A 17772-nucleotide genomic window follows, 5' to 3' on the forward strand; every position below is an offset into this window, starting at 1 on the left:
CGCTGACCGGTTTTCAACTGCGTGTCCAAATTGCACCAAAGAGCGCTCTCTCTTGACACTGCATCGTCAGTTCTTTAGCGCAGCTTGGGTCTTCACTCTACCCAACGGTTCTACTTGACAGTGTATGGCCAATCCTCAACCGTACTTCTTAACGGGTTCATCGGTCGTACTGAGACTCGTCATGACGCTCCTTAACAGGGTCTGCAGGGGGACCTCCGTCTTCGTCGGCAGGCTAAAGGTTGTCATGGGAACCACGGCAGGACTGGCATTGACCTACGGGGTCTATCAGACTCTAGTCGGAGGCAACCAGTACATCAAGAGAGCGAAGGGGGAAGCTCCGGCTGACCCATCTCCCAACGTCCAGCAGCAGCCGTTTGAGGACAACTCGCGACACGGTTTGACTCCACGCCCTGAAGACGCCCTGTACCTGGATCTCGCTGCCTCTGCACGCTGCCAGCCCTGTGTGATCTCACACGACAAGGCGCACGCCCTCTTCATGTGGATCCGCTTGAAGAACGAAGCCGACCCGCAAGAGGTGGCCTGCAAGATCGCCAGGCTGCAGCAGTACGTGCAAGAGGTGGAAGCCCCGACCATCGCCTGCTGCGGGAATCGTCAGATCCACGCCGGGGTCGGGTTTGGACCCGAGTTCTACAAACAGGTCAAGGGAGGCGCGCCGCAGCAGTTCACCAACGCCAAGCACTCGCTGATCAGCGGAGACTCCGTGGGCGGGGATATCCTGGTGCACGCCAAGTCTAACAAGGTGGAGCTGCTGAAGAGCCTAAGCAAGGCGATTGTGCAGAGCTTCCCGCCCAACGCCATCCTGTCCCACGAGGAGACGTACGGCCAGCACAGCCACCCCGAGGTCGCCAAGAAGACGCAGTCCGGGGGGGAACCTCTCAGTATCTTGAACTACCAGTACACCAAGGGCGAGATGGAGCTCTTCCCCATGGACGCCCCTGTGGACAAGGAGAAACCCGGACTACTCTTCGTCGAGGACACAGGCAGCCAGGACACGGAGCCCAAACGCAGGCAGGCCGCAGTAGACCCCAAAACGGGAGGCAGCTACGTCATGACACAGAGGTGGGTGCACGACATCAAGCTGCTAGACTCTAACGGCGACTCGGCCATGAACGACTGGGTGGATAAAGCGTGGGAGGAGTGTGCCGGACCCCCAGGGGAAAGAAAGTTCAAGTCTCTAATGGTGTTGGGTGCGGAGCTGGCCAACCTGTCCATGGACAAGTGGATGGGCGACGCCTACAAAGAGTGTCTGGCCATCCAGAAGAATCACCCGCACGAACAGATCATCTGCACCCGGGGTAGCCCCCTACCTCACATCCCGTTCCGCATCCTGCGCCAGTCCCTGCCCTACAAGAACCAGGGGGGAGAGTCAGGGCTGTTCTTCGTCAGCTACGCCAGCACGCCCAAGTACAACGAGCTTCTCTTGGACCGACTCATCGCTTCTGCCTGCGGGGGTGGCAGGCTGAACAGCGCCTGTCAGAACGTCTTCAGGCTGTCACGCAACGTTCGTAGCGCCTGCTGGTACTTCCCTGGTGTGCACGAGTTGCGTGAACTGGAATAAAGCGCCGACAATTTCACAGGGATGGTGTGTATTATTTAAAATACACGAGACACATTATTGATCAATTAAAGAAGAAACCTCCCTGGCGTACAAGATCTGCGTGAACTGGAATAAAGCGCCGACTATTTCACGGGGAAGGTGTGTATTATCTAAAATACATGAGACAATTGATCAATGAAAGAAAAACTTCCCTGGCGTACAAGATCTGCGTGAACTGGAATAAAGCGCCGACAATTTCACGGGGAAGGTGTGTTTTATCTAAAATACATGAGAAACAAATGATCAATGAAAGAAAAACTTCCCTGGCGTACAAGATCTGCTTGAACTGGAATAAAGCGCCGACAATGTCACAGGGACGGTGTGTAGCATCTAAAATACAGGAGCCACAATGAATCAAAGATAGAAAGCGTGAGAAAAAAAATCTCTGTCGCGCAATGTCAAACGTTTGGTATTTTCCTGGCTTGCAAGTGCTGCTAAAACAGGAATGTACTCACCGCCTGTTTGTATTTCGCAGGCAATCAGGGGCAGAGTGAACTATAGAAGGAAACAAAGAGGGATATGGTTGAGAAACAGTTTAAAAAAAAAAGAAACCTTGCGAGCCTTGTTTGTATGTATTTCTCAACAACAACAAATGACAGTGATAAATGTACAAGCGTCTGGCTGAAGTAGAGTGAAGTGGTATGAGCTTAATTAGTGGGTACGTGCTATCATTTGTCTAGATTGCTGGCATTTTTCACAGGAAATGTGTGAAAGACATGCAGGACACTTGGCCCGAATGTGCTACACTTGTTGGCCCCCGCAAACACTGGAATCTTAGTGACCCCGAGTGAAATAGATTAGACCTATACCAGGCACACACAAAAAAGTCTGTTTTCGGTAACATAGGCACACAAAAAATAAGGTCGGTAGGTCGGGATTTTTTTCTCTCCCAAAAACCATATTTTTAAGGTTTTTTTTGTTTTTTTTTGTTTTGTTTTTTTCTCCCAAATGCCAAAAAAAAGTCTAGGGTCGCGCGAAAAAATAGGGTCGGTCGGGATACCGTAAACAGACTAATTTTTTTTTTGCCCTAGTATTTATTCTTTGAGATGATAAAACTCTGTCAAGGCTGTCCTTAATTGAGCCCAAAGTCGACTTCGCGATGACTGCGCGAAGTCTTTTTACCGAAAACTCAGTGCTAAAGCTTCGTGCAGGAAGCTTCGCCAAGTACACTTCGCGTAGTGTCCAACACTTCGTCCAATAAATAGTACCTAGTCTTCAACAGAAGGATTTTTTCTTCTTCTTTTTACATTTAGTCAAGTTTTGACTAAATGGTTTAACGTAGAGGGGGGGAATCGAGACGAGGGTCGTGGTGTATGTGTGTGTGTGTGTGTGTGTGTGTGTGTGTGTGTGTGTGTGTGTGTGTGTGTGTGTGTGTGTGTGTGTGTGTGTGTGTGTGTGTGTGTAGAGCGATTCAGAGTAAACTACTGGACCGATCTTTATGACATTTTTCATGAGAGTTCCTGGGTATGATATACCCAGAAGTTTTTTTCATTTTTTTGATAAATGTCTTTGATGACGTCATATCCGGCATTTTGTAAAAGTTGAGGCGGCACTGTCACACCCTCATTTTTTAATCAAATTGATTGAAATTTTGGCCAAGCAATCTTCGACGAAGGCCGGACTTTGGTATTGCATTTCAGCTTGGAGGCTTACAAATTAATTAATGACTTTGGTCATTAAAAATCTGAAAATTGTAATTAAAATTATTTGTTTATAAAATGATTCAAAATTACGTTTATCGTATTCTTCATCATTTTCTGATTCCAAAAACATATAAATATGTTATATTCGGATTAAAAACAAGCTCTGAAAATTAAAAATATAAAAATTATGATTAAAATTAAATTTCCGAAATCGATTTAAAAACAATTTCATCTTATTCCTTGTCGGTTCCTGATTCCAAAAACATATAGTCTAGATATGATATGTTTGGATTAAAAACACGTTCAGAGAGTTAAAAAGAATAGAGATATAGAAAAGCGTGCTATCCTCCTCAGCGCAACCGCTACCGCGCTTTTCTGGATTGTTAATTTCACTGCCTTTACCACGAGCGGTGGACAGACGATGCTACGAGTGTACGGTCTTGCGGAAAAAATGCAATGCGCTCAGTTTCATTCTGTGAGTTCGACTGAGCTTGACTAAATGTTATATTTTCCCCTTACGCGACTTGTTTTCTTTTTAAATGAGAGCAATCTTCTCGACCATTTTCAGATTTTCAACGAACTGTTCAAGCTCAAACCTGTGTGGAAATGGTCAGTAAGCATTCGAATCGCCAAAACCAAAATCTATCGTATGATTTGGAAAGAAAAACCAGAACCCGTATAAAAAAAAAAGTTCAGTTTAGCCCGCGAACTGAAATATGATAATCTGTATAATATATTCTTTCTGAGCAGTTAAACATGTCATGAGTCTGCATACTTTCAATTCGTGTGTGTATGAAGATGGACATGAGTGTGTGTGTGTGTGTGTGTGTGTGTGTGTGTGTGTGTGTGTGTGTGTGTGTGTGTGTGTGTGTGTGTGACACGCACACTTAAAACCGCGCATGTGAGCTTTAAAAGACGTACGCACACATACACGCTCCAAGCCGACGCAACAACCCCAATGCACCATGAACTCCTGCACACGTTCAATACCTTTTACACGCTCCAACGCCGAAAACAAAGAAAAACAACATCACCAAAGTAAACATAACAACGCCATCGCCATTACCGTACTGCCATTCCGCACACAGATAATACCACATGGCGTGCTGTGTGATACCAGATTTACAATAAAACGTTTTCATAATTATTGCATGAAATGTAGTAATAGTATTCTGTTGCTTCAACATTCTGTACTTAATGCTGCGTCGCCCAAAACAAATAACGGTTTTGGGTGTGACGAAAAAAAGAATAGGGCCGGAGTGCTATGTTAATTATTAGCAGTTCTTCCACACCCATTTAAAATATATGACACTACCAGCATGTTTCTGCATATTGAGCCAGAATTTTTTGTTTTGGCAAATTGACGTTGCAGTTCCGGAGCAAATGATCAACATTTCTGTGCGAATTTGCGTTCAAACGTGTCTTTCCCATAATATAACAATGCACAGCTCGAAAATATGGCCAAGAACAAATCTATGGTACTTCGAAGAAAGAAGAATAACAACATTCTTGTCCAATACGACATGCGATTTATCGTGTGCGCTGTAAAATCTCCTACCTTCAAAGCAGGCGAAAAGCAGACATAGATTGTCTTCCAAGGGAGAACTCGTTGGTCATAAAGTCTTGCAGGACCCAAACATACTTCTGCACGCTTTCTTTTCTTTTTATATTCAGTTGCTTCGCAAAAATAAAATGTCATTGGTTTTCTCAACTTGTCAAGTCAGTCAAAACGACCGCAGAACACAGAACTGGGAAATGACACTGATTGAAATACGAAAGATCTTCGATGACGAAAGTATAAATGACGTCATGTGGTCACACCTATCTCGAGAACTAAGCGTCGCTCAGAACCAGCGCCCTTCCATTAACTAGTGTGCCTTTCACTCCAAACTTCCCGGAGTCGAATACAGTGTTCTAGATGAGCGAACGTGTAGCCAAGACCTGTACGCGTACTTAGATATGACGTCACCCATACACGTCTTGGTGAATTGGTCTAGATAATGCTCACCCTTTTCCAATGTTCCAAATGCAGTCATCCATCAAGACGTGTAGATTTTGGCGCGGTATTGTCAATTTATTTCGGCTGTATATTATCGTTGTCAGCTTAATGTATACATATCATCTGTCTGATTTCTTACCTGATTTTGTTAAACCTATTTTTCTTTTCTTTTTGTTACATTTAGTCAAGTTTTGACTAAATGTTTTAACATAGAGGGGGAATCGAGACGAGGGTCATGGTGTATGTGTGTGTTTTTGTTATAAAACGATCCAAATTTACGTTCATTTTATTCTTCATCATTTTCTGATTCCAAAGACATATAAATATGTTAGTTTGGATTAAAAACAAGCTCTAAAAATTAAAAAAATTGAAAATTATGATCAAAATTAAACTTCCAAAATCGTTTCAAAAACTATTTCATCTTATTCCTTGTCGGTTCCTGATTCCAAAAACATATAGATATGATATGTTTGGATTAAAAACACGCTCAGAAAGTTAAAACGAAAGAGGTACAGTAAAGCGTGCTATGAAGCACAGCGCAACCGCTGCCGCACCAAACAGGCTCGTCACTTTCACTGCCTTTTGCACTAGCGGCGGACTACGTTCAGTTTCATTCTGTGAGTTCGACAGCTTGACTAAATGTTGTATTTTCGCCTTACGCGACTTGTTTGTATGTATGGAAGTGTATATTGCCAATTTATTTTGGTTGTATAGTATTGTTGTATTTGTCCGCTCAATTTGTATACATATATTAACTGTCTGATTTGTTACCTTTTTTTGTTAAAGTTATATCTTTGTTTCAAAGCCCTCTGGGCCCAAAACAATAAAATACTTGACTTGACTTGACTTGACTTGGCAAACGGGTGACGAAAAATACTAGATTTGATGACGTTACCCGTACACGTTCCCGTACACGTGCTGAAAAAATCCACATCTAGATCTTTCTATTATCTCGATCTCTTTCAAAGCCTTGTACAATCACTGAGGTCAAAAGCAAACATGCGCCACAATAGCAATTATAGTGACACGTGCAAGTTCTCAAAATTCTTCCAGGAGAAACAACAGACTCAAAAGTGTTACTATAATGAAGTGTGTCTCGGTGACTTTGTTTATCACGAGCAGTAGAAAATTAGATCCTTGCCAGACTGTATTTCGACCCGACCTCATTTACATGATATGCACATGTGTGATGGATGGTTTAATTATAACATGGGTGGTCTCTCTCGCGTGTGTAGGATAAAATACACTGTGAACTTCACGAGTAAAGAAATAACCAAACCTCGTCTATTTTTGAGTCACTTGAGAAAAAGTGACTCTATGTAATCGGTCAGTGTTAGTCTGTCCGGCCGGCCGGCCGGACAAAGTTCATCGGATGTGATTGAAACTTTGTAGGATTATTCTTTACATCAAAGTATTTACATCTGTAGCCTTTTACGAACGTTATCAGAAAAACAAGGGAGATAACTAGCCTTTTCTGTTCGGCAACACACAACTTAACGTTGGGCTTTTCTCGGAAAGTATAAAAGTGACCGGGCTCAAATTTTATGTGAACGTGACTCATTGTGTTGTGAATAGCAATTTCTTCCTGTCCATCTGATGCCTCATATAATATTCAGAACTGCGAAAGTGACTCGATCGAGCGTTTGCTCTTCTTGTTCCTCGTAGTTTTGGCACAGGAAATGCCGGTTTGCTTGCCTGTTTAGTGTTTCTGTTGAAGCATGTGTTAATTCTATCTTATTTTCATTCAAGCTTGTTGTACATGTACATGACGATACGAGCTATGTATTCGCTTGAACTGATTTATGTGTAAAAAAAAATATCACAAACTCCAGGCATAATTGCAAGCATTATTGAGGATGAAAGTCGCTTGTTATCTTAAATACTAGTTTTTTTTGTTTTTTTTCTCAGGTACCAGGACATTGGTTTCGTATTGCCCTCAATTACTCTTGTCGCCGTCTATATTTCGAGCGCTTGCGTCCCTTTGCTGCTTAGACATTACTGTTTGTTATCTGTAAAATATCCAATGTTCATGTAAAGCGTATTTTAAAGTGTATGGTAAGCAAAGAACGAGACCTGTATGGACTGTACAGTACGACACAGACAAACCAGAACTGAGATGTATTCTTACAGGTGAAGGACAAAAGCTCAGAAGACAATACCTCAAGCTTGATAAAACCTCGATGTCGACTGAATATTCGGCAAAACGTGTTCAGCAATCGTGATGTAAACCTGTGGAACAATCCGCCGGACGTCGACTCAGTGGTCACTGCTCCCACTCCCAACAACCTCAAGCTCCCACTCCCAACAGACTGGACGCAAACTGGCACAATCTTCCTTCAAAATATGACCCCGACTGCCAGATCGTGACATAGACATTTTTTTTTACTCCGCCGCGCATTGCCACATTTTTGTGTATTTTTTCCCCATCAACTTTGGAACGGTGAACAGGCCCTAACGGGCCTCAACCACTGATCAAGTCAAGAAGTCAAGAAACTTTTCTTTCGTGGTAAATAGCGGTGTAATGGAACGTTTTACTGCTATGGGTAAAAATCCAAACACAGAGACTGCCAACGTTCCGAAATTCAGAATAAAAAAAAAGAATTGTTGATTATTGGAACGTTTAATTATTGACAAAACAAAACATTTCAATGGTTAAACGTTGCAGTAACCTACAATTCTTGTTTTTAAATTCAGTCAAGTTTTAACTAAATGTTTTAACATAGACGGGGAATCGAGATGAGGGATCACAATTAACGCAAATAGGTTAATTAGGTACATGTACGACGATTGCAATTTTAATAATCGATCACAAAAAAATTTCATCTTATTTTTTACCATTTCCTTATTTCAAAAACATATAAATATGATATGTTTTTTTGAATTAAAGCTGTGGTCTATTCATGACTATCCGGGGCTACGAGGTTGAAAAGATAGGGCTGAAAATCATGTACAGAATTCTGTACAGCAAACGCTACCCGAAACCCCACCTATACGGCGTGTATGACCTTGAGAGCTTCAGTCAACGCTTGAATGTTGCAGTGGTAACATCCGGTTTGCTCTCTCAGAGCTGAGCATACTTGTCAAGAAGGATCGAGCAGAAAAAATAAACGCCTTGGTAGGGATTCGAATTCGAACTAGAAAATAATGTTGGAGCCGATGTCTTAACCGCTAGGCCACTCCACCAGTGTTGTCAAATATAGAAAAAATAATTATATTATATCATTCTACGCTTACATTACCATTCATGCGTTGCAAAAACGTAAAAAATTGCCGTTCAAATGTGACTTTATTTGCAAACAAGTTTCACGGAAACGCAGTACATGTTTACACCGCAATGCTACGCGACATTCGCGCCATGTGATTGCTGCGATATCTGTATTTACAACAGGCAAGAAAAACGAGAAGAACTGTAACTGAAGCCCTCCAAAGCTCTGTGCAGTTGAAAACAGACATCAAAGAAATAGTTATACATGGATTCACCTTTGAACAGTGGGGGGATAGAGATGTAGTGTTTGAGTTTCGTTGTTCACTTGTGTGCTGAATGCTGCTGCACATGCTTTTGCTTTGCTTTGTATGTATTATGTATGTTTGTCATTGTAAAGCGCTTTGAGAATGTAAAGCGCTCTATAAATCTCCCATATTATTATTATTATTATTATAAATCATGCTGCTTCAAGAATAATATAAAATGAATTCATATCAGTGTTTTCCTTCTTTATCTCAATTGGCGCAGTAGCCTAGTGGTTAGGACACCACTCACGAAATCTCGAGGTGGATAGTTCTAATCTTCGCCGGGGTGTTTATATTTTTGCTCTTGATCTCTCTTGAAGATAATATAATATTATGATCAGTCTTGAGAGAGCAAACCGGATGTTATCACTGCAAAATTCAAGCGTTGACTGAAGCTCTCAAGGTCATACACGCCGTTTAGGTGGGGTTTTGGGTAGCGTTTTCTGTACAGAATTCTGTACATGATTTTCAGCCCTATATTTTCAAACTCGTAGCCCCGGAAAGTCATAAATAGACCACAGCTTTAAAGACAAGCTCAGAAAGTTAAAAAGAATACAGAAATACGCTATCGCGCTAAACTGTCAATTTCACTTCGTTTTGCACGTGAAAAGTGAGCGATTTCCTTGTCTCGGGGATTGACGAAGCTGTATAATTGTCTTGGTGAACAAATGCAGTGCGTTCAGTTTCATTCCGTGCGTTTAACACATTGACTAAATGTTGTAATTTCGCCTTACGCGACTTGTTTTTCTTCTGCTATTGGTATAATTATGATAACTTTGTTTTCCTCAAGTTGTCGGAGCGGGGACCATAAAGCCATGTCAGACTTACACCACCCTTGACGATCCTTGGAGAGCCACCACCTTCACCATTGGACTGGATGACCAGCCTAAATGTGACGATCAGCTACAGCCCGGCTGGTACAGATTTGCTGGTGGTTCCATGGCGACTGCTTGTCCAAAGTCTTACAGTTGTGGAACAAGGGTGGGTGAAATGTTCTTGGTTAACACACGCACGCACTCACGCACGCACGCACGCACGCACACACGCACGCACGCTCGCTCGCTCGCACGCACGCACGCACGCACGCACGCACACGCACACACACACGCGCACAACACACACACACACACACACACACACACACACACAGTTACGACAGCTGCAACGACAAACACATTTGGAAATCGTCTAGACGATATCTGTCCTCCTTTCTACTTTGAAATTCGGTTCATTCCGGAATCTTTTTAGTTGCATGTTCAAGGGATATAATTATATCCTTAGCGGATTATGACTTTATTCAGTTATTCTGCAGAAAAGACAAATGCTGGAGAAAAACCGTTCTTTTCTGCAGCATTTCTGCATAATGTCATCTTTCGCCGAAGCAGCGTTTTTTTCTGCAGCAAAACATTTTACTGCAGTAAAATTGAAATCAAGAATGCTGCAGTAAAACGGTGCTGTTGTTTTACTGCAGAAACCCTGTTTACATTTTTTCTGCAGCATTTTGTACTGGCTCTTGGCGGATTATGACATTATTCAGTTATTCTGGAGAAAAACCGAAATGCTGGAGAAAAACTGTCTTTTCTGCAGCATTTCTGCATAATGTCATCTTTCGCCGAAGCAACGTTTTATTTACTGCAGGAAAACAGTTTTTCTGAAGCATAATGTTTGCTTGTTTTTTTGCAGCATTATTGCGATTAACTTTTTCTCAGAATAGTCTGTGACAGTTTTTCTGGAGAAAAACGAACAACCTTGTAAAGTAGCGTTTGTATTCGTCGCCCCCTGGGATAGTATAATAGTTTGTTCCGCAGTGTACCAATCAGAAGGCGTGTAGCATAAGGGCATTATATTAATTTGAAACTTTGAACTTCCGGCGGAAAGGAAGTCAGACAGACAAAATACATTCGTGTCACGCACAACTATTGGTAATTCTGGATGAGTCCATCTCTCGACAGAGGGGGGCTCGCGTGCTCCAACATTATAATGAGCCAGTACAAAATGCTGCAGAAAAAGTGTAAACAGGTTTTCTGCAGTAAAACAACAGCACCGTTTTACTGCAGCATTCTTGATTTCAATTTTACTGCAGTAAAATGTTTTGCTCCAGAAAAAAACTGTTGCTTCGGCGAAAGATGACATTATGCAGAAATGCTGCAGAAAAGACAGTTTTTCTCCAGCATTTCTGTTTTTCTGCAGAATAACTGAATAATGCCAAAATGCTGAAGAAAAAAGTGTAAACAGTTTTTCTCCAGTAAAACAAAATCACCGTTTTACTGCAGCATTCTTGATTTCAATTTTACTGCAGTAAAACTGTTTTACTGCAGAAAAAAACGTTGCTCTTGCGAAAGATGACATTATGCAGAAATGCTGCAGAAACCAGCAGTTTTTCTCCAGCATTTCTGATTTTCTGCAGAATAACTGAATAAAGTCATAATCCGCTGAGGATAGATATAACCAAACGGCACACTGTTGACGGTCAGAGAGAAATTGCAACACTGTTCATGGATTGTACCCCAAAATGTATGTGTACTGTCATTGTTTTTCTATTCTTGCAGAATCCTGTATGGTTACGATGTGACATTCCGGGTCCGAGCGACGGGATCGTAAACTGTACGACTTGCAGCGTGACGAACAATGCAAATGGCGGCGGTAGTTGCTGCGGACAGGAAGTCACGATTCTCGTGCGGAATTGTGGGAATTTCGTGTTGTACTACCTTTACAGTACTCCCTCCTGTCCGTTGGCTTACTGTGTCGGTGAGTTTGATGTGTTCAAAAGAGCAAACTTTAAGAACCTTAAAGGCACAGTAAGCCTCCCGTAAACCATCACAGATACTGTCAGGCTTTTACACACAGTACAAACACCCTTCCGTTTGAACGCTCACCAAACGGGAACATCCTAGCTGCCCTACGTAAAGAGCGAGCACTTTTGAAAGAATTAATTTTGCGGAGAGAGTGTCAGAGACAATCGGACCGTGGTGCGTTTTGGCGCTAGACCTAACTTTTAAAATCTAAATAATAAATTGACAGCTTGTTACACAAATATTCTTAAATCATAAAAGAATTCTTTTTTCATCAAGACATGATCAGTACAATTTGAAGTTTTAGTTTGAAAAAAGAAAAGCCCGGAAGCAGGGTCACGCAAGGTCGTGGTTCTCGTAGCAGACGACGGTTTATACCTATCGCCAGTTCCTCTGAACAGTCAAAAGCCATCGCTAGAGTTCTTGTGAACCACAGCCGTTTGTTTCGTGCATATTTAGAGGTACTTAATAACGTGCTATTGCAGATAAGCTCACAGCGAGTCGCATTCAAATTACTAACTGACGACTACATTGTGAAAAAGAAAAACTTGATCACACGGGTTCACGATGGCTCAGGGGTAAGATAAACCACGCAAAAATAAATTCTTTGAAAATTGCTCGCTCTTTACGGAGGGCACCTAGGATGTTCCCGTTTGGTGAGCGTTCAAATGGAAGAGTGTTTGTACTGTGTGTAAAAGCCTGACAGTATCTGTGATGGTTTACGGGAGGCTTACTGTGCCTTTAATATTGAGAATAAGTCAAAGATCCATTTCTTCTCGTGTAAGCGATCATGGATGCTCACCACCGCAGATGCTTTATATTTTTGTGCGAGATAAGCGCATCCTAGCTTCCACCCAAACACATGTCCAACATCGATGTCATGCCCGTATAGCGTGTCATCCATTAGTACAGCCAGAAACGCGACATCAACTGTCACGACATCCACTAGCGCAAATTCCGACGAGCGCGACATCTCAAGCACGACACTCACCAACCTAAGGGGCCGATTATACCTTCTCAGAGTCAGCGGCACAGACGACGCACTGCAGATTATCCCAGCCCGCTACACATTGCGTGGAAAGAAAACAGGCCAAGTATTCGTCATAATCCCTATCGCGCGCAGGATCAATAATATGCAGTGCGTCGTCTGTGCCGCTAAAACTGCGCAGGTATATTCTGCCCTTAAGGGGCAGATTATAACTGCGCAGAGTCAGAGGCACAGACGACGCACTGCAGATTATCCCAGCCCGCTACACGTTGCGTGAAAAGAAAATAGGCCAAGTACATGTACTCGTCATAATCCCTATCGCAGCATCAATAATATGCAGCGCGTCGTCTGTGCCGCTGACTCTGCGCAGGTATATTCTGTCCTTAACATTCATTAACTCGACATTCAACGGGCACGACACCAGCTAGCGCGACATCGCACGGGCGCGACATCCATTAGAGCGACATTCATCATCTCGGGAGCATTTCTCGCTTTGTGTTTCTTTTCTTTCTTTATTTGGTGTTTAACGTCGTTTTCAACCACGAAGGTTAGTAAATGTCTGTGTTTGTCATCTGTAATAGTAGGAGGACAGACCGTTTTTCCATAGTCACAGGGAAGCTGTTTAGGCTCAGGAAGAATCACAAGCGAAAGTTGCGAGCCATGCATGGACACACTTGTGCAGACCGTGCCTCCAATATATCTGTACCTTTTTGATAATGAGAGAGAACTGGACGCATTTCAGTTAAAAGTTAAAGAGATACACATTTTCCAGTTTCCATAACTTTTGTACCCACAAAGTCAACATTTGTATGACTTTAACTTTTTCTTCTAGAGCTCAACCTGTGGAACAAGACATCTATCAGAATGTTTTAAACATTTCTGCAAAAGTTCAAATCATTCTGATGAATATTTTTTTGAAATTATATTGTCATCTGTGAACTAACATGTTTCGATTCATCGCTTTGCTTATTTTTCATTTAAAATAAGTCAATCTAAAAGCAATTTTTGAGTCACTTGAGAAAAAGTGACTATGTAATCGGTCAGTGTTAGTCTGTCCGGCCGGCCGTTCGGCCGGCCGTCCGTAGACACCACCTTAACGTTGGACTTTTCTCGGAAACTATCAAAGCGATCGGGCTCATATTTTGTTTAGTCGTGACCTCCAATGACCTCTACACTTTAACGATGGTTTCGTTGACCTTTGACCTTTTTCAAGGTCACAGGTCAGCGTCAAAGGAAAAATTAGACATTTTATATCTTTGACAAAGTTCATCGGATGTGATTGAAACTTTGTAGGATTATTCTTTACATCAAAGTATTTACATCTGTAGCCTTTTACGAACGTTATCAGAAAAACAAGGGAGATAACTAGCCTTTTCTGTTCGGCAACACACAACTTAACGTTGGGCTTTTCTCGGAAACTATAAAAGTGACCGGGCTCAAATTTTATGTGAACGTGACTCATTGTGTTGTGAATAGCAATTTCTTCCTGTCCATCTGATGCCTCATATAATATTCAGAACTGCGAAAGTGACTCGATCGAGCGTTTGCTCTTCTTGTTGATTCTATACTATTATTCTAAATGCATTGAAGCAAATGCACACCAAACTTAACACAAACAGTTCTGTTTCATGAATGTTGTGGTCAAATGACTTGATGAGAAAAACGGTGTATTTAAAGAATCAAAAATCAAGAAAGGTAGGTTGTTAGAACGTTTGTTATTGACAAAACAATACATTCACAGATATTTCGACCCAACGGTATTTTAAGTGAACAGACAAACAAATATTCACACAAAACTTATCTTGATAGTTCTATCAGTTTACGTCCACTCGTCAGGAAGCCGAGCGAATGAATCATATAATGAACAAGAAAATTGGTTGATTAAAATCAACATGGCCGAAGCAATGTTTTCATAAAAGAAGCAGTATTGTACGGGCACATGTTGAATTTGGGTTACATGTGTTGCAGAGTATTTGAAAATCCGTAGGCATAAAAACATGCAAAGAAGTTGTGAATATAGTCAAGTGGATAAATTGATTACTTATGTTTCACACTAGTTTTGCTGTTACAGCAGTCCCTCTCATGAACGGACACCCTTGGGCCAGTGCAAACCTGTCCGTACATTGCAGGTGGCCGGTCATGGGAGAGCCCCCCCCCCCCCCCCATCACACACACTCAGGCACACTGACGGACAGAGTGAGTCTTTGCTACTGGTGAACGAGCTCTACTTGTCCTAAAACAATAAGGTCAAACTACTAGGCCTACAACTTATAACTGAAAGGAAAAAAACTGTCCCGTAAAAATGACGTTAAATCAACGGTGTCAGAAAAAGAGAGATAAAAGAAATCCTCAAATTCCTGAGGATACAGGCACCCCATGAAAGCAGCCACGAACATACTCACATAGGCACACATGCTTGTGCAGATACTTTGCAAAAATATGAATTGAAAACCTGCATATGTGGTAATTTCTTTTTTGTGTGTGTGTGGCTTTATTGAATACTTCAGGCAGTGACTTTTCCCTGTCCAGTTTTCTCTTTCGTCTCTCTTACCCCTCGCTTACCCACCCCCTACCCCCTTACCCTCCACTCCCTTTACCCAGCCCCGACAGCACAAATTTCTAATCTGCAAGACACACAGAGAGAGTGAGAGAGGTAGACAAAGAGAGGGAGAGACAGACAGACAGACACACACACAGGCAGGCAGGCAGAGCGACATGAATCAAACGGCAAACAAATCAACAATTTTTTTTAAACATTTTTAATCACGTTTTAAATAGAATACAGCATACATATATATCAGAATCATCACTAATCAACATCAAAAAGAGATCAATAATAACATGCACATAACAATTCACGATAATAATTGCAAATATTGTATTGACATCAAAAACGTTGTTTCAAACAAATCAACTTCAATCATATCAACATATGCTGGTGCAAGAACCAACAAGGCCGATATTAAACTTCACCCCAGTCGAAATATGTTTTACAAACGTCTCTCTGTGCAGATGCTGGCCCGGTGCCGCACAATCCAACCCCCGTCGCACCCAAGGTTCTGTCTCGGTTTTCATCTCTGCCACCGATTCTGAGTGGTCCAGAAGTTATCAACGGTGGCTTCCGGTTTAACTGCACCGTACAAGAAGTGACGCATAATATCTATGACGTCATGTGGACGTTTGACGGGGAGCCTTCGGATGACGTGCCGACCGACACTTTGAGAGATGGGAACAAAGTTGCCTTTCTTGATCAGCGAGCTTGGGTCGGTCAAGTGGGTAAAGAGGTATGGAGAGAGAGACAGAGAGAGAGAGAGAGAGAGAGAGAGAGAGAGAGAGAGAGAGTGTGTGTGTGTGTGTGTGTGTGTGTGTGTATTTGTGTGTGTGTGTGTGTGTGTATGCGCGCGATACATATAGAGAGAGTAACAGAGATAGATATATAGAGAGAGTGTGAGTGTGTGTGTGTGTGTGTGGATGGGTGCGTGTGCGTGTATGTGTGTGCATGCGTGCGTGCGTACGTGCGTGCGTGTATGTGCACTGTGTGTGTGTGTGTGTTTGTTTGTGTGTGTGTGTGTGTATGTGTTTGTTTGTGTGTGTGTGTATGTGTTTGTTTGTGTGTGTGTGTGTGTATGTGTTTGTGTGTGTGTTATATGTGTTCGAGTTTCTTCTTTGTACTTTGTCTGTTCTACGCAAACATGTATTTCAATGTTTGCGAATCTGGTGTCCACTTTTCGTCGACGAGATACCACAGAAGATACCCATGATATCCTTCAGCAACAAAACATATACTATCTTAAATTTCTTTTTGTTTGTATGTTGTTTGAAAAGCTCCGATGCAGCGTGCGCGTTCGGGACGATTCGACCAACACAGTTGGCCGCTATGTGACGAGTGACGGTTATTGGGGCGGCATTCAGGTAAGAATGGTTTTTTTTTTAACATATTGGCATTAATAAGATATTTATAAAAGGTCTTGCAGTACGATCTTTGATAGCAAATAACCTAAGCTAGTCCCTTAATAGGCATCACCTTGTAGTAAAGGAACCATCATCTCTGCTGTTTGGTATGCGTGTCATTAGCAGTATACCAGAGGTTTACAAGTTTCAAATGATTGCATTGTGTATACTACAAAAGAAACAGGACTAGTACGCGTCAGAATGACACGTGTGTGTACCATACTAATTATGTTGTGTGACAATACAGATCATGATTTGAATGTTTAATGCAAATGTTTGAAAATATAAGCTACCACTTCCACGGCCTGGATCATGGGTTAATTACCTGATGTCAAACAAATCTGAGTTCTGAGTATTCACTATTTAAGTCAGATGCAAAATGTCAACATCAAAATCCGACAGAAAAAAAGCATTGGGATACCTTTGATTTGATCTGTATACTATTTCAAATGTCTTACATCGTGAATCTTGTGTTTGAAGGTCAATCCGCCTACCTTGACCGTCAGTGAAGGTCAAGGTCCCCAAAAAGTGACCTTGACCTCAACCTTGCCTATTGTGTGTCCCCGTGGCAACCGTTGCGAACTGCAACTGGAGCTGGATGTTCAGGGAGATAGATGGGGTGAGTATGATGTGGATCATTTCTGGGTCATTCTCCAGAGCTGTGTAACATTTTGTGACATGCATTTTCAGTCGATTATAACGTATATTATATATAATGACAAATACAATGTATTCTCGTTACGTTTTTCAGTAATAGTCCAGTTAGATAATAATACAGACATGTAACAAAAAACGTACTGTATATTTATTTTCGTTTTTATGATTGTTAGTGTTCAAATCCATGTCACAACCTTTGATTTCTATGTTACGAAGGTGATCTACTTTAAAACTTTACTGAACGTGGACAAACAATGTGCACACATTTCTAATTCTTCATCTGCAGGCCAAGGATATAATATATGGAACCAGTATGTATTAATGAAAGCAATTTGTATGGTTACAATGCCTCAGTTAAGTAAAGTAATGTCAACTTTGTAACATGGTTTCCACTGGTACACAGCTCCGGAGAATAACCCTTCTACTCACAGTCCCAGTTAAACTGTCCTGTTAACGTATGCCGTCATGCTCACTGCCATAGAGCTGGCCAGGCTTTGACATCGGAAATGAGTATTGATAACATTAATGTTGTTTGCAGATTAATGTACAGTTAAACATACAGATACCAAGTGTGTCATATAATGTTAGTGTTTATCGATTAAAAGGGCACGCTT

General features: G+C 41.9%; 1 protein-coding gene across 1 annotated transcript in view; it reads left to right on the forward strand.

Annotated features, from left to right (window-relative positions):
• The window catches only part of LOC138983860 (von Willebrand factor D and EGF domain-containing protein-like), a gene marked incomplete at its 3' end in the record, with an annotated part of 53958 nt that overhangs the window by 2213 nt on the left and 33973 nt on the right, over nt 1-17772 (forward strand). The window contains 5 exon segments of the mRNA XM_070357197.1: nt 9561-9751; nt 11320-11518; nt 15563-15834; nt 16376-16462; nt 16982-17120. Of these exon segments, the coding sequence (XP_070213298.1) occupies nt 9561-9751; nt 11320-11518; nt 15563-15834; nt 16376-16462; nt 16982-17120 (888 nt within the window).

Source organism: Littorina saxatilis, linkage group LG13 (genome assembly GCF_037325665.1).
Source record: "Littorina saxatilis isolate snail1 linkage group LG13, US_GU_Lsax_2.0, whole genome shotgun sequence".
Taxonomy (NCBI): Eukaryota; Metazoa; Mollusca; class Gastropoda; order Littorinimorpha; family Littorinidae; genus Littorina; species Littorina saxatilis.